This window comes from Phaethon aethereus (genome assembly GCF_964289735.1).
Source record: "Phaethon aethereus genome assembly, chromosome: 5".
Taxonomy (NCBI): domain Eukaryota; kingdom Metazoa; phylum Chordata; class Aves; order Phaethontiformes; family Phaethontidae; genus Phaethon; species Phaethon aethereus.
The window spans coordinates 68,593,272-68,611,975 of NC_138579.1; the positions used below are offsets into that span (position 1 = coordinate 68,593,272).

The 18,704-nt window shown below is 39.3% G+C and overlaps 1 protein-coding gene across 1 annotated transcript; it reads right to left on the reverse strand.

Moving 5' to 3' along the window:
* Nucleotides 1-4,436: 4,436 nt before the first annotated feature.
* LTO1 (LTO1 maturation factor of ABCE1) lies at nt 4,437-12,997 on the reverse strand (the record flags this gene model as incomplete). Its single annotated transcript, XM_081999843.1, has 5 exons — nt 4,437-4,981; nt 9,228-9,345; nt 10,301-10,371; nt 12,267-12,372; nt 12,930-12,997. The coding sequence occupies 5 exons, from the start codon at nt 12,995-12,997 to the stop codon at nt 4,850-4,852; spliced, it is 495 nt and encodes a 164-aa protein (XP_081855969.1). The 3' UTR covers nt 4,437-4,849.
* Nucleotides 12,998-18,704: the final 5,707 nt, after the last annotated feature.

Sequence of the window (18,704 nt, forward strand, 5' to 3'; positions counted from 1 at the left end):
ACCGAACGAGTGACCTAGTGTCCTGAGTCACTACTCTGATGGCAAACTGTCTGAAACGGACAATTGAGCTTTTTGATGTTTTATTTCTCCTTTTATTAGATTTTATCACTATGAATTGTTTGAATACCAGGTATTATTTATTTTTGAACAGCTTTTTTGCTCCTTGAACACACGCAGGCCATAGTTCTTTAGATTTGGTTGCTGGCTACTTTAAATACGAAGATCAGCTCTTCAGCAAATGTATACTGTTAAATATAGGTAAGTTTTTTTTATATGCACAGACATAACATCTTCCCAAGATTTCCAGAAGACGTCAGCAATTATTTCCTCAAAAGTAAACATTATTTCTTATAATACATTTCTTTAATGTTTTTGACTCAATATTTCGGTAGCTATTTCAGTCATTCACTATGACCACTTCATTCCTTTTAGACAATACATCTATCAGTCACATATTAATTCAGGTTTCTCTTTTCATGGAGACCCTTGGACTGCAAAGGATCAGAAAGGTTCCTCCCTCATGGACAGTATCTTTCTAACGTAAGTGAAAGAGTTCACCTGCCGTCACTCCTGCATGACAGTGCTCAATAGTGCTACTGAATCAAACAAGTATATGCAAAGCCTCACATGTTTGTGGAAACACAAGTGTTCTCTCATCCTCAGACAACTTTCCAATCACCTGAATTTAGCCCTCCATGTTTTTAAATCCCTCTGTAGGCCTGCTTAGGGCATCTTCAGGGATCTCTTTCCACTTCTCCCATGCTTCTGCTGAAGGAGATTTCAGGCAAACCACAAGTCAAAGCTCCTTCAAAAAGTCTCTCCACATTTTTCTCTAACACGATTTGTCTCTTTCTCCTTAGTTTGAGAAATAACGATGCTACTGGATTTTTGCGAAGTTTGTCCTCATCTTATTGCATAAGAGAACTTAAAAGAGCAAGACATGCAACTGTAACGGGCCAGATCCTCAACATGTGGTTCTAACAGTGTACCTATGGTGAAGCAGGGTTATGAATTCCCAAACTGTGCTCGAATCACTCTCCAACTTACTCAGGTGTTCTGGATAGGACACAGAAAATGATGCTCTAAGTCCATGCAGTTTTAGGTTTACAGTACACCGTGACCAGTACAGTCACACCAGTGACCAACTGCACCACGACCAAGGTCTCCTCAAGAAGGAAATATACTGCAGACATACCCTCTAGCTCTGCTTAAAAGTGACATACTACTATATCAATTTTTAGTTTCAAATAGTAATTTGTTTTTTACTTGTATTTCGGCAACTGCCAAGTGCTTAACAACAATAACTTCTGTATGTGTTTTCTAAAGGAGGTAAATGTGGTCTCAAAAATTCAATGTCTGCACATACATTGCAAAAAAAAAAAAAAAGCCAGTTTAGAGAACAATGTAGGCATGTGTTTTTAAACTACTGTTCGTGCAGTCTGGTCAGGACTGTGTGACACAGTATACAGTGTTTTGTCATCCAAGGAATGTCTTTGATCAAGAGTTTATGCAAGAAGGAAAAAAAAGCCATGAAACCCTAATCCGTTCCCACAGTCCAGTAAACGTGAGCTGGACAAACAGTGGACAATAGCTGTAAAGCTTGCTGCTGGAACAATAGCTGCAACTAAAAAAATTAAAGGGTTGCTGACTCACAGTTCCTACAATCAAGAAAGATTCCATGCAGTGTTGATTATTCTCCCGAATCCTGAAGATGCTGAAGGTTAAAATTGAGATAAAGCAGCAAAATATGCCACTAAACAAGAAAAAATGAGAGACAGGTACAAATACTGATGTTGATTCTGTCTAGTGCAGAGTTGGGATGCGGAACCTGAATAATCAATCTTCTTTCTGCCTAAACATTTTGCTAAAAGTAAAATCTGTAATTCTATTATAAACAAATATCAGTTTAATTCTTTCAGTCAGTATATCACTATTTCAGTTGCCATCCATATAAATTCTGCACAACTGCAATTAAGCTTTCTAATTTTTCAAGACAAAAGCTATATGCTATTTCTTATACCTATTCAGAAATCTTCTGCAGGCAATTTTGCCACACCAAAACCAGATACACAGAATGACATATTACGGGATGAAATACGATAGAACAATTATAAATATGGTATAGCAAGCCAATTCTGAATCAACTGGTACTTACTATGGCTGATTTTTTTTTTACCTTTCATATAATTCATGATAATTAACAGGTACTACTTTATGTTAATAAAGATCTCCAAAGTCTCCTATGTGGGCTATGTTTCAGATAAGTTTACTGACCATGTTTTCTTCCGTATACTATTACATCATTTGGTAAAGCTATATGTATGTTCAGGAGTTGTAAAGTACCTAAAAGAATCTTAGGATGAAAAATGCTGCAAGAATGTAATTATTACACTTGGGGAATAAACATTCCTGTGATTAAGGCAGGAATATTCAGTGTGATGCCAAAGAGATATTCAAGTTGGCTACAAATGAAGTAACTGCATAAGTCATGTTAGACAGAGCTCATATGGTTTAACAGCATTGTACATCAGCTAGATCAGTGCTTTGTTCTAACACAGGGATACTCTTTCTGATGCATTAAGCTGGCTTTAATTTTATCCCAGATATCACCATATTGCACAGTGTACTCTAAACAATCCTTAAGAATCCAAAAGCTCCAAGATATCTTCTCGTCTCTGCTAAAGAAATCATTATTTTCAAGTCTGAGCACATGGAGTTACATACTTAGAAGACCGCTTTCAAAATACTGCACAAAGCTTTTTTTTATTATTATTTTTAATGTCAGTAGAGGCCGAGTTGGTTCTGCAGTTCCAAACACTGGGACACACTGAAGTGCTTCAGTATCAGATTGCTCTAGTTGGCCTTTATACATCAATCCTAGACACCAAAATGTACAACGGGAAACTTGCCACAGAACTCATTTCACACTTCCCAAATCTCCATTTTCTCTGGCGATATATACATTTCTGTGGTAATGTGTACTGTCATAACTTTATCCGTTAAAAAAACAACTCTGTCAGACTGTAAAATGAGAATCTTCATGGTCACTTGCCGAACTGTGAAAGCTGAAGTTTTAGGCTGTCATTAGACCAGAACCCATTGCCATAAGAAGTTGCAAGGCGCAGTATTCAAAAGGAACGAATGTTCATACTGAGTAGCATCAAGAATATGAAGAACTATAACATTAGCAGAAATACTAAAACTTTTGTTTCAAACCAAAGCCTTTCTCTTTAAGAGGATCAGAATGAGATAGAGCAATGTGTGCGTGACACTGTATCTTGCCTTATCCAGCTTTCTTACAACCTCTCTGAAGTGCCCTGAACAAACACCCATCAGAAATAAAGAGGGACTTCAGATAATTCTAATAATCCAGCAGATTTCAAACTCTATCCTTAAGATCATCAGACACACCAACACTAGCGCTTCGACAACAATGTGTAGTGCTTCATGCTTCTATCATTGCAGAAATTGTTCAAGAAAGCAATTACCCTGACACGGAGTCTTATCCTCATCTTGCTTGCCCACACCTTTATCTCCAGAAAATGACATTTGTTCATATCATCAGCATTCCCTTTCAAGTGTGTAACACTACCAAGCAGTTACAGGACATTGTAAAAAACCCCACAAATGTTCAAACAAGCCACCCACGGAGAAGGCACTTTTTATTTGAGAATAAACTCAAAAGAACTAGAAAAGAATCTAAGATTATTAAATTAGATCTTGAAACAGAAGGCTGTATCTAATAAAATATACAGCTTTGGCAGCTTGTGAGTAAATAAATATTAGATCCAGGCCTGTAGTTGCAGGATTTTTATAAAGAAAAGATTCCATTTTTAATGTTCTTTCCTTGTAATACCTTAATGTGAAGAAAGGTATTAAAACTTTACATTCAAAAAGGACTCAAAAAGTCCTAGATGCATACAGAACAAAAAGATATCAACAGAACAGGATTTATGGATTTAAAATCTTGAAAATGCAGATTATTTGATCTCTTTCTGTAGGGTAAGTCATGTATCTTAAAAGGGTATCAGTTCTTACTCTAAAACACTGTGGAGTATTAAGGTGCAGGCAGACTTTCGACAGGTGAACCTCCCCTCGTTCCAGGAAAGCCATCTGTATTTACAGCCAAAGTGTTAATAAGCATTCATAAATACATCATCAGGGTTAAACTCTCTCTTGCATCTCTTCAGAAAAGAAAACCTGATCTACTAAAAAATTAAAACTGCTAATTTTACTCAAGGTAAGCTATCTATTTAAAAATAATCAATAAAAATGTGCTACCTTTCTAGAAATCCTAAAGACACAAAACATGTACTTTACTCACCAAAAATAATCCTACAAAAACACAGTATTTAAACCAGTCTTTGTTTTAGTTCCTCTAAATGGCATATCCAGAAAGCTAGCACCATGAGTTGGCACGGGTTCTATGTGCATACTAGAACACACTATTGCTTATTGTATTTGTTGCCTCAATAGCAATCGGATCAAAACTCACATAACCAAACAAGGCATGCCAAACTGGGAAGCCAGACTTTCCTTACATATCCACATATAAATCATCATAACCTTGTTTCAGAAAAACATAATAGGATTTGAATGAGCCAGATTACTCCTACAGGGCTGATTTTTAACGGAACAACTCTGCATACTCAGATTTTTTTCTGATTTATTTCACCCATTTCCGTTGATTACAGATGTTTCATTCAAAGCTGAAATGGATCCCCTTCACATTACAGTTTACAACAAATATAAAGTAAGTATGCTGCTTAATGAAGATAGAACAAGTGTTTTATTAATGAATTTTACTAGGAAGCTTTAAACAAACTCCATCTTTTTTTTTTTTTTTTTTTTACTGTGCTGATGTAGTACAATGACACAGATAACCTACAAAGTCAGATTTATATGCTCTAGTGATGGCTGATTTGGTATTAGCAGCTGATGATCCCATGGCTGTAAGACAGCATTGAATCAGCAAGCAATTCTGCAGGGAATGAATTAACTGTAGTCAGAGTTTACATTTTGCTGCTGATGCCTCAAAACTCACTATTTCTTGTACTCTTCACATGTCGTAGAAAGAAAAATTACAAGTCTTCTGGACTGCAATGACTTCAGTACACTAGCAGGAATTAGTTTTGTATCCACCTTTTAATAAAATTCTGTATTCTACAACTTCAGCTGAGATGATCATGAGGCAACAAGCTAGAATGCAGCCCAGGCAAGTCAGAAATTTGTGAGCTAAATGTTTCAAACATTCCACCCTAACTACTGAGCAATAACTAGAGGTGGTGAATACAGCAATATATTTTTAAGTCTTAGCAAGTTCAATCATTTTAGCAGAATCCTTCTATCTTAACTATTGTTAACAGATCGAATACTTTTGCAAAATTTCAATCCTGTTTGACGAGACAGCACAGAGCCACAAACTCGATGTCCCACTTTATTAATAGCCAATATTACAATCTACAAGATTGCTTTTTCCCCCATATATTTCCCCCCCAGTCTTTAAAGCAATACTTAAGTTGCACAGTCAAGCATTCAAACCAGGAAATGGCTGAATAACCATAGTCCACAGAAGCTTTTCAGCCTCTGTGCACAGATCTTCAGAGAGAGTCTTTAACCACAGTGTAACACTTGCTTCCACCAAGGTCCTGACCATTCAAGACACAGTATGAGTAAAGTAGGGTGTGAAACTAATGAAGCCATTTTTTTCCTAAGTAGAATGCGACGTAAGCGCAGACCTTTCATAGATGTTTGCTAACTGTAATGTTCCTCATTTTCTAGGTGACTGGTCTTAGAAACACAGGCAAAAATACAAACACACATAAAAGCTAGGCCCTCATAGCCACTCCTGATGGGGGCAAGAAGCACATTCTGGAGTATTCAAGTACTCAAAATGCAACATTATTTGGAATAAGTCACATTAGACACCTCACGTTGGTTAAGGTAAATAAATATTCTTTATGTAACCTGGGCTTTAACTCCTTAGCTGTAAATAATGTATAAAAATAACCCTAAAGCATGCTGTGAAGACGCCACAGTTACAGCCCTAAACATCACAGAAAACCCCACAACTCCGTTGGAGAAAGCAGTTTAAGAAGTTGGCACCAAAGAAAGTATACGACTACATATCCAACAGAATTTTTAACCGTATCTCATTTAATAAACACCATCAGGCCCAGACAAGACATGAGACAGAAGATATTCAGAAAAATACAGACTCGTGGCATAAGACACTCCAGCAGTACATACACACATGGAACTAAATTAAGGACCTAATAGACAAACCTAAATCTAGCATACATCAGTCTGAAATCTTGGTTGCTACAATCTTTACAGTTAAATATGTATATATATTATATATATATATAAAAAAATTTATTCTAATATGAACTTGTTACAAATAAAATTAAAGCAATACAAGAAAATTAGCCACCAAATCAATTTTCAAAATAAGTCATTAACTGCTTGATCTGCAAAGATCCCGTCTCTCTTTAGTCAAACAAAAGTAATTGTTTTTGATACAATCTCTAGAGTAGCACTTTGCATATAACTTATATATTATACACTTCCAGTAATCAAATGCTTCACAGATACTTTGAGCCCTCACATCCCTTCCCTTTTACAGACATTTTTGTAAACCATGTGCAATGATTCAAAAAAAGGCCACATTTTAAAACACGAACACTTAGACCTCCAGCATTTACTTCGCCTTGTACTAGCATTCATAAGAATAACAAAACTGCCTTTTTTAAACCAAGATTGGGGGGAGCGGTTATTTAAAGCATCATTCATGGATTTCAGCAAAAAATATTTTGAGGCAATCACAGATGAGTATCTAGTACCTTTCATTACTTTGAAGTAAATAGGCAAAATACTTGTGATTTGCAAAAACACACTGGTTTGTGGATGCAGAGACAACTTTTTCAAATTTGGATTTCTTTGAAGTGATTATGAAGCCAAATTAGCTTTCTTTCCTCTAGTATGTGATCTTTTTGTTTTGTGCCTATCTATCTATGTGCCTATGAGATTACAGGGTATGCTGGTTTATTTTGCTTCTCTTTTCAGGTACTTGCAGTTTGGTGCTTGTTCTGGTTCCCATTGGTTTAGCTGCATAACAATTAAAAGCCAGCTAATACTCAAACTGCCCTAAACGAAGAGACCATCAATGCCATCATCTCCTGTCCAAGATCTCAAAGGAGGAAACATCTACAAGTGAATCCTACCTCAATACTACTTTGTTTCAAAGAACTTCACCACATAATTAGAAGTGCTGTATCATGCATACTTATGTTCTGTACTCTACTGTAACAACTTCTATCTATATACATATTTGTGAACTCTTATTTATAATCTATTTCTTACACAATACAATGACCTCCTCCACTAGATGGCCCTGACACTCCCTATGTGTATCAAAGCTCTTTGAACACTTACACATGTAAGACAATTAAACAAAAGTTTGGGGTTTTCTGCTGTGTTTAACAGCTGCCAGTTCCTAAGAAAAGCCTCTGATATTGGCATACTTGCATACTCAGGAAACAGACAAAAATTAAAAGAGTATTTTGAGATAAACTGATATATATGCACACAACTATCTCCATACAGTCAGCAAAACTGTTTTGAGAGTCCAAAATAAAAAAATTTTAGCAGCACGCATGCCCTTCATATCCCAGATATGAATACAGAGTGAATGTTTTAAAAATTCAGGTTGCTTGTTTTCTTGTATAATAAAAAAGCTGTGCAAGCAGAACAGAATTGATGTCTAGATGGCACAAAGTACTGCTGTTCAAGGATGTGGCCATATTAAAACATGTCTTTCACCTGAGATAGCCGTGGATACAGCCTCTGAAACCCACAGTAGTCAAATCTCTCTTTATGAAGACACACTATGCCATTAGACTTCGCCAGACATGCATACGTTACAGCTGATGAAAGGTCTTCCAGAATTCATTACCTAAGTGTATTGCAAATGGTGTGCAAAGATATCTAGCAGCCCAACCTAAACATCTTTCAGGTAAAATAAATGACTGTGTTTCTCTTAAACTAACATAGTTGAATACATTTAGCTGATGGCATCCATTTTTTGGAATGAGACTAAAATGATCAAATGTACTAATAAATACAGTACATCAGTATCACAACTCTTCCGGTAGTCATGTGTGTCTCGCTGATCACTTAAATTGCTAGCTTTTTGAGTTTGGTTTTTGAGGGGTTTGGTGGGGTCTTTTCCCCAGTCTGCAAAACTGGTGGCAAGTTCAAGTTTCATGTTCTGAGCTGCAGCTACTTTATGAGCAGGTATCTTCATCTTTCTCCTCCACATTCTGACTTCATTTGTCATTCTACCCTTTACCCACAAAAATGTTTCCTACTGCAAAGTCTCCAGGCAATTGATTATGTTTTACTTCACCTACAATATCTACACATTGTGTAAACTGAATGATCTGCATACACAGATTTAAAAATAACATATACTCTTTAAATAAGGAAATTTTGCAAATGCATATGTTTTCCTTTTGAGGAACTAGTCTATCAGTGCAAGCCTAGTGAGGAATTAAGACAAGTATTTCTATTTAAGAGGTTTACACACTAGTGTTTCAGTGATCCTAAATAAAACCTGGAGATAATAAATGTTAAATAACACATGAGAAGTACTATTGCAAGTTCAATGCTTTTCTCTTTCTCCTTTGATATTTAGCACCTCTTCACTATTTTGATTTGTTTAAAATAAAAGTAAACACTTTCCCAGTTATCTGTTCTTTTAATGTTTCTTCTTTGGTAATCCATGTTTATCTTCATCTGTTATATTCAAAATGTTAGTGAAGATCTTTCAGTACCGATTCTAAAACTGGACTGAATATTTAGCATTGAACAAACCTAAAAAAGAATACATGAAAGTGTTTCAAAGCATCTATTTTCCAAGAAGAATGTTCAAGAAAGCTCCCAATTCCTCCATTTCTCTTCTTCTGGTCCCACTTGTAATTCATTGTCAAATAACATTTTCAGTTTTCATTTAAAGAATATTTTTCTTTTATTTTTCATTTGCTATTGGTTGGGGAATTTTCAACTGTCAGGTATTTTCACTTTATTTCAAATATTTTCACTGTGATTGCAAAAGGATAACAATAATGGCTCTGCTCAAATACTGTGGTTTTGAGCAGGTTTACAGACTAAATATTTTCAGAAATTAATACCATTTTGTGCTAAAATAACAACTTAATCCTACAAACCTGTTTAAATTTTCCTCTGATTTTTTCCAGATCTTCTTGCAGCTTATCATAAGTGGGGTCTCCATATGGGAATTTCTGAATCATCCCTATTAATGATTCCAGAGCCCTTATCTTTTTGCTACAAAAAAAAGATCAAAACAGAAAAAAAAAATGAGCCTACTACAGAGGCTTTTTTCAATCTGTCGATATGAAAATTTATATATAATAATTCAGAGCATAGAAACCAGCCCTCCATCCTTCTTTTTCATTTAACTTCCCCCACTTAGCTCACGGAGAGTGTATATTTGATACATATTTAAGACATAATCAGAACTTAAGCTGTAGCACAACTGACAAAGTTAAGGCTTCCCTTTTAGCTTATCTGCCACAAGTTGAGAAATATTCAAGAATCTTCAGAAATATTGATTAGATGACTGAGTGAAATAAAGAAATGCAGTAAAAAAGCTCACACATATCAAAACAGCTGACAGTGTAGAGGCAATTCTGCCAGAGAAATTCACCAAAGCTGGAGAGAAAAAAATTATGGGGAAAAGAATCAAAGTCATAGAAAATTGGAAGGGGCAGTTGGAGGCCATCTAGTCCACCTTCTGTGGAAGCTGGACGAACTTCAAAGCTAGATAAGGTTGCTCAGGGACATCTCCAACCAGATCTGGAAAATCTACAAAGATGGAGCTTCTAGAATCTCTCTGGACAACTTGTCCCAGCGCTTTAACTGCCTGCACTGGAAAGGACCTTCTCCTCATGCTCCATTAGAACTTAACCTGCTTCCCATTGTGAAAGTTGCCTATTGTCCTTTCACTGTGCCCTTCTGCAAAGAACAAATCTCCACCTTATCTAGAACTTCTCCTTATGTGTAACAACTAAGTATCTCCCTTGTCTTCTCATCTCCAGGCTAAAGAAACCAAGTTCCCTTATCCTCTTTCCATATCACATGGTACCACCCTAGTGGCCCTCTGCTCACCTTTCTTCTGCTTTTCAGTATTTCTTTTGTATTGGGAAAGAGGCAAAACTGGACACCATACTTTGAAACTGTAATAAATGAACAGTAATTTTTAAATTTTTTTTAAACCAACCTGTTCTTTTCATCTGTGCATTTCTGGAGCAGACACTGCCACGTCAGTGCAAACCCAAGGTAGCAGCCAATCTGTGAATTTATGAGAATGTCATGAGGCAAAAAAAACCCCACAAAACATGTAGTATATATGGTCAAACAAAAATAAAGCACTACAATGTATCTCTTTCTTCAGGAAAGAAATCACTGCATATACAAACATGTTTCTATGATGGAAAGTTCAGTAAACTAGGGTAGGATAAATGAGGGCTATCTGTGTGACACAGTACAAGAGTCAAAAAACTTCTTGTAAGAATCTGTTTGGCATCAGAGGACAAAATATTTAAAATACAGCATAAATAGCAATTCTGCAAAATACTAGCCATATTTTATATGCTTTGAACACCCAAATTTATTAAAGTGTGGTAGTAAGGAGATAGTTAGAAAACAACTTATTTAAGATGTTTTGTCAAGTATTCATTTTTGTAGCACCGTCAGTTTAAGCAGCCCACATACAGCCCTAGAAAAAGGTGTACCATCTGGACCAATGGAGTTACCAAGTCAACCAAAGAGAAAACCACACTTTCAGAGTTAATCCAGAATTTTACCAGCCTAACTCAAGAGAGCAGCATGGAATCAGAAAGAAGCAAGAAGAGCTGACTAAGCTAGCTTTGCTGCCAGAACTTTACAACTTTGGACACCAAATGAAATAGGAATATAGATAAGTTCTTCAATGCACCAACTGGGTAAGTCAGCTGAAGTCCCTTTCCAGGACTGACAGGTCTAAGATTACCCAGGTAACTCCTCCTCTCATTTAACATGACTCGCTGTCTACAAACCTACTGTGCCGTGGAGTTTCCCCAATATAAGAAGAGCAGAGCACTTCTCTATTCTGGTCTGTCTAGGACCACTTTGTATAAAAACTATCCATCTTTGGAGGCTGCTGTTTAACATTCTCATCTTGGAACTACATAGTTGTAGCATAAGTAGGAAAATATTTCATCACTTTACATGTCCATACCACACCCAAATGCAAACTAAAATCTTACGATAACCATCCTTTCAGAATTTGACAGTTTACCTTTTTTGCTTCAAAATGGATTAATGCCAGTGCTACTGTTCTTTCTGCAGGTAATTAACTTTCTGCAAATATCAAAAGGGCAAACCAACAAGTTACCCAAAAGTCCTCAATAGATTGCATAAATTTAGATTTGTGGTGCTGTACTTGAAATAAGACCTGCCATGAATCCTGTAGCACAGCTTCCCACCAAAGCTGCAAAAATCCAGTTCAGGTCCAAAAATACTGTAACTATATCGTACAGCACTGAACACACTTCATGTTATGATAAACTTGAGCTGAACATATGAGACAAGTCAAGGTGCCTCACCACCACTCTCTGGTCCTTTTATTTCTAGGAGGACTTACTGGTTCAGGAATGCCATTGTGTGGCAATATACAGAACTGATTCCATCTACTGAAGAATAATTGTGCCTCAATCAACAAACTCCGTCAGTATTAGAAATAACAGAGTGCAACAGAGACACCCAGAATTGCCCCTTTATTGTCCTCCACCCAAGGTGTCTCAACATTCCATGTTTTTTCCCTAATGCTGAGCCACAGGAGATGGTACAGGAGGGCCTTTAGCCACAGTTTTGGGTTATAAAAATAAATGTACAGTCCATCATAGTTTTTTTCTGGGTAAGCTTGTTTGATTTTATTTGTCTCTTCTTATTGTCCCTTTCAGAAAAAAAAAAAAAAAAAACCAAAATCCCATAGAGCAAATAAGCTTGGGAAACACAAACCCACCTATTTAACTGTTCAAATCAAAATACCACCTTTAGTTTTATGGGCCCTCTTGGACACATACAAAGCAGTATAACATAGCAGGCCTCAGATTATCAATTTATCAGACTTTGCTCAACTGTTTCTGTTACAGTCATTTTCTAACACCAAAAACATTGTGATTCTGAAGTATTTTCCCATTTACCTCAGACCCAATCTTGGCACCATGGAGCGATCCATACTTCCTTCCCTCAACAACTCCAACGTGACTGCCTTCAGCATACCCCTCCTGATACCCCTCACCATGAAACCTGTAAAGACAGAAGTATAATTTTTAGCACCTATTTTCATTTCATATCAAACTTACAAGGCACACAAGCAACTCAGTGAAACCAAAACATGCTGTATCATCTCCAAAATGCAACTGTCCTTATTTAAAAATATCACATAACATTGATTGAAATTAAGATGCAATTATTCAAACAAGTTTATAATAATTTACCACGAACAACGCACTTTGCAATCCCGCTCAGTATTTTCACCAGAGTAACACTGTTAACTACAAGCTCACAACCCCGGGTCAAGTTTCCACACGGTGGAAGACCAAGATCGAGCAGGTCGGTCGCTCAGCAAGTGCAAAGAGGAGAATTTCCCCCGCTCTTCTCATTCCTCGCCCCTTCTCCGGGCTCATTGTCCGCCCTTGGCCCCTCACTTTTTCCTTCTCAGCGCCTACTGCCGGCTGCGACTGCCCAGGCCCGGGCCCGGGCCTCTCCCCCTAGGCCGACCGTTACCCGCGTATAGCGAGGAGCCCCGCTCCGGCCCCGCTTAGCCCCCCGGGCCCCAGTCAAGGCCCCACCACGAGCCCCACCTCTCCTCAGCCATCACGATCTCATCAAACATGTCCAAGCCCGGAGACCCAGCCGCCAACGTTGCCATCGCGCCGCCAAATCCCGACCGCCGCTCCGCTCCGGTCACGCCCACCCGCTCGGCATGCCGGGAAAGGACGGCAAGCCGGAGGGGCCGAGGGCGGGGTGGTGCCAATGCGCAGGCGCGTAAGCACCCCCGTCGGGCCTGGAGCGGTGAGGGGGCGGGACACGAGGTTGATGGCCACGCCCTCTCCGACATCGGCCCGCCCCTCGGCCCGCCGCCGGGGCGGGAGCAGCCCCCGCGGGCGGCTGTGCGGCGTGTGCGCACGAGGGGGCGCTCGAGCGCCGGCGGGGGGCGCGGCGGGGGCGCCGCAGCGGGGCCGGGGCAGCGGGGCGGCGCTGGGCTCGCGGGGGGCTGGCGCGGCTGCAGGGGAGCCTCCGTGCCCCGCCGGGAATCGGGGCGCGGGCGGGAGCTGGCACGGAAAAAAAGCAGCGGTAACGGTGAAAGGATCAGTTTTGGTCTTTTTCCCGTGAAACTGGCGGCAGTTGTAGTCCGGGGGGGCGGAATTATTGACGATTAATTCTTTTGTCTGATTTCTTGACCTTTCTGTGCTCGCTCAGCAGCCAGCCCAGCTGGTGGTCGTGCACACAAAATGGGGGTGCGAAGGGCGCGTTGGGGGAGGCTCGTTTCTAGCCCCACAAGTCCCGGGCTCCCATACAAGCCAGTTTTGCCTTGACCTGAGACATTTCTGATTTTCAAGGAGTGTATTTTTGATGTATGTACCCAAAATGTAAATATTTTTGATGTGAATACCCAAACCGAACTTTAGTGCGCCATTCTAGACTGCTTTATTAAAACACTTATTTGTTATTACAGACCAACACTGGTAAAAGAAACCCTTTATACTTATCTATAAGCATAAATTTCAATGTTGACTTAGCCTGTTGTTTTCCAGATAGTTAATAAAAATGTGGTTCTGGGCACACCAAAGGCACTGCCAAACCGAATAGGGGCACAGGGGGTCTGTTATCCTCGGAATCAAACACAGGAGGGCAGAGGACTCGAAAAGACAACTTTAAAATCCAGAGCTGGGTCTAAAGAAAAAATAAAACTACATTAAGAGTGAAAATAAAGTCATGCTACTAAATGTTTACCTGACCAGATGCACCAGCACAGTTTGTTAAAAATACTCCATCGCAGCAGGCTTTACTGATGTATATAGAGCGACTGTAGTTAGCCGGCCAGCTCATTTTCTGCATTAATTTAAAGCGCAGCTATCACTAGATCTCACGTGAAATCACTGAAGGTTTGCCAGGTGTGAATACCTGCCTGCTCTACAGCCACACAATCACAAGCACACACATACTGTTCACCCATGTCAGTGGGAATATAAGGTGTCTTTGAAGGTTTCCTCTAAGCTAATAGCTACAATTTAAATCTTGCTTTGGAAGTTACTGAAAGACAAGTTCTTTGATGTCAGTAGAGAGTGGGACTGATGAAAAATGCTGAAAATATAATAATGTCCTGGCAAGAAGACTACGAAACCCAGGCCTCGTTTGGGGGCATTCTTACATACCTTCAGCAGTCAAGTCTCATCCAACAGCGTTCCTGATAAACTTGCTGTGTGCCTAGACTGTCACAAATTCACCCCAAATTCAGAGTCCTGATGATGGCTTTTTTGCACTCCCATTCGCTTCCAAGGGAAATGCATCTCTGCTTTCATCACATCTGATGCTGCCCGAAAGGAGCGTTGGCTTCCACACATTTTTGAGGAAAGAAACTACATTTATGTAATTTATCATGTCGTTCTCCATCCATATACAAAGTACACAGGCAGAGTAGAAAGAGTGGTCCCAGCTTTTCCACAAACACGGTTTCAGTGCTTTGAGCAGAGGTAAAGTTGATATTATGGCTCTTGAATAAAGGATTTATAGCTTTTTACACTTCCCCAAAGTGGAAGTGGAGGTGCCCAGTATCTCCTTTCCTACAGCCTTCCTACTACTCTAACAACTCGTATTTGCACATCATAGCTTCCAACTGAGACTTCACAAGGAGACATTTGACACCTGACCTTTAAAAACCTTTTAGGGCTGTAAAATGTACCGTTGCAAATGAAAGCGCTTCAATTGTCCTACTGTCTTTGAGAAACTATGATCAACCGGGACGTATATGGTGAATGGTGGTGGTGGTGTTTACATTCCCACAGAACCAAAGGCAATGGTGCTTCGAGGTTTCGCACACCAAGTTCCTGACGGAGTCAGGTGTCTGATGGTAGGGAAAGCATTTTCCAGTAATCCTTCCACCTCAAGCTGTGATCTTGTCAGATTTTATAAGCAAAACAGCCAGGGCTGGTCAGAGCTTGGATGGGAAACCTCCAAGGAAAACTGAAGTGCTCCAGGAAGCGGTGTGGGTAATTTAGCTCCTGGCATTCTTCCCTCCGTCTGAATAAATATTGAACCAACCTCTAACCACGCTGCTAGTAAGAAACATTGTGCTGCTGGTGGAAGATGCAAATCCAAAGGTGTCAGCAGATAGAGTAACTAGAGAGCTCAAGACGCTGTTCGCAAGTGTAAGGTAGCTCGTCTTTGCACTCTTGAGCAATATTCATGAGCAACGATGTTACATCAACTTAATAAGTCTCTCACTGGTTACACTAAACAGTGCACCCCTGAACTCTGTTATTTGCTGTGTTTGCCACCAAAACTGCATTTTTTTTTTGCAGAGAAGTAAAAGTGGATTTTTTGGACCAAACTTTAAAAGCTCATATGTATTTTATTTTGTTTTCTGTTTTTCTTTTTTTAATTTTTTACTAACAAGTCTTGAAAAATATCTAATGTTCAAATAAAACGTAGTGGCTGGTGAAAACTGGACATGAAAAATAGAAAAACAGAATGCCCCAAGCCTGAAAACTTTTGGAATAAAAGAACTTGAAAATCAGGACTACAGCTCCCAGTACATGAGTGGGAACCCTCCGGATGTGTGGCAGTGGCTCAGCTCAAAGGAGAATGGGAAACACCATGGGAAATGTTTGCCAGCCAAGAAATCTGCAATTCCTGTGACTCACAGCATTTCCAAACGTCTCTTCTCCTGACAGAAATCAACATCGTTCTCAGGCAAAAAAACCCCAGTTTTCTCCCTGGCTGCACTGTTGAGTATGGTTCCCATTTTTAAAAGGGAGCAGCCTTCCACCCACATGATTTTTTGCATTTTGCTGGTGGATTTTGCGCACCCAAAGAAGAATCAGAGAAACCACACCTGACAGGGAATTTTTCCATCTCCGCGAGGAATCACCTCCTCTGAGCAGCTGGGGGTTAGCACTCCTTTGGGTGTCCGGCATCTCGAAGGCTGCGAGCGGTGTGAATGGCAGGGTTTAATGACATAAATGGGATATAAAAGGGATGTTTTGTAGAGCAGATGTGAATCCACAACTGCTTTATTGCAGATGAAGTATAACCAATGATGTCTACAGACAACACTCGCCGGCCTAGATCTACAACTACCTAAAAGGAGGTCGTGGCGAGGTGGGTGGTGGTCTCTTCTCCCAAGTGGCAAATGATAGGATGAGAGGAAACAGCCCCAAATCGTGTCGGGGAGGTTTAGATTGGAATTAGGAAGCATTTCTTCACTGAAAGTGTTGTCAAGCATTGGAACAGGCTGCCCAGGGAGGTGGTGGAGTCACCGTCCCTGGGGGCATTTAAAAGACGTGCAGACGTGGCGCTTAGGGACATGGTTTAGTGGTGGACTTGACAGTGTTACATTTATGGTTGGACTCAGTGATCTTAAGAGTCTTTTCCAACCTAAATGATTCTGCAATTCTATTCTATGATTGAATGACGAGGAGCAGGAGGAAAACATCTAGACACACACAGCTTAAAACTAAGCTTCACTCATTTGTTGTATTAAGAGAGTAACAACTTAGGGCGAGATGGAGTGACGTTCACATATCCCAAGGTCAAAATTTAATGAGCTCTTTCCAAAACCCTTCTGTAACAGAGATCCTTTTCTTAGACTTGCTGTTTCACATGGAGCTCACTGGCAACTGGCAGCAGACAGACTCAAAGTCCAGCCTTGGCATTTGCTGCCCAGCTTTGGGAAAACCCCTTTGTCTCTCTGCATCCTTGTCTGTTGTACCTCAACTACGCCACCTTCTCAAGGGACACCATCTTCACGTGGCTGCTGTGGAACCAGATGCCATGGTTTACTAAAGCTCCTTGAAGTCTCTAGACTAAAAGAGCGACAAAAGAGTCAGCTAGATTTCTCTGTTGAAGATGAATTTTTTTTTTTATTGCAAATGTACACATTACACTACTGATAATGTACAGAGATTTAAAAAGCTATCGTTTGCTAAAGTTTCATGATTACAAAACTTCACAAAATTTGTTACAACTAAAAAACCCACCTTCAGGAGTATATAAATAGAATTTTGAGCATAAATAACAGTAACAAAATAAACAGATGTATGTATTCAATAAATTAATTATAAATATTGCATTGGCAATGAAGTGCTAGGTCAGAAGAACACCAGTATTTCCAGTAGAGCTTTTTTTTTGTATAGAAATCTCTATTATAAATGAACCTTTGGAAATGAGTAGAATCCCTGAACCCTTTTCTCGCATTTTTTTTCTCTTTTTCTTTGGTTTCACCTTGGTTATTCCTTTATCAAATCGTTACAACGGGAGAACAGAACTGAAGACATCCGCTTTTTGGTCACAAGGTACTCATAATCTCTTCCTGCAAGAAGAACGGCACGGCTGACCCAGTTCTGCGGCATTTAAGTCAGTAAACTGTCTCTCCACTGATTCTCATGGATGCAGAATCAAGTGTGGAAGGGACTTGAAAGAATTGCTGATGGTTGAAGGTTAAACGGAAAACCTATTTTGCAATAGATTTGACCTATACATGATCCATTTTCAGTCTTTCTCTCCATTTGCTAATGACATACATGCTTATATACAACAGAACCTTAATTTAAACACTAATTTGAACTGCTCATTCCCTATCTGATGAACATAAACGCTAGTCTTGTGCACTCTTCCAACCATACACTCAATTCTCACTAATGTTAATGAGAACTCTCTGCTGGATGATGCTGATCCTACAGTGACCATAAATTAGCCTATAGAAGAAATCAAAGATCCAGTTTTTCAAAGTACCCTTTAGCAATAAGGGAAAGAAGAAATTTTTCCCTTTCTTCCCTGATTTCCCAAGGGAAGAAAAAGCACAATATACAGGCAGAATTGTTTTTTCAGTGGTATGCTTTCAATAGACAGTTTTCCCAGAACGTTGTCAGCAGCTTTTCAAGAAACAGTGTTAACTCTAGTTGGCGTAACCACATTTGCTAGGTCTTCCTTAATCATGTTTTGTTCCAAATGTTTGTCTTTAAGGCCTCTGAATCTAAGGGATCGTTAACCTCCCTGTGGCTGGAAACAACGTTTTCTGCATTTGCTCCTGTGAGCAGAAATAACAGGTGAACATACGTTGTAATGAAGTTGATGTAGAAAAATTATAATTATTTTATCATCACCACAGTAATGTAGGAACTCTGATGAAGCTGTTAAGCTTTTCTTATTCAATCCTTCTTTTCCAAATAAAACTATGGACAGGCAATTCTTTAGACTATAGAATAGTCACCTCTTACAGGTACAACACATTGCAAGGAAAAGGCTGTCTCCGTACTGAAATATACAAAAAAAGTTTGAAATATCACTACATGAAAAGCTAAAAACCCTGCAGTATTCTGCAGTATTTCTTTAAAAACATGCGTGTGTGATCAGAG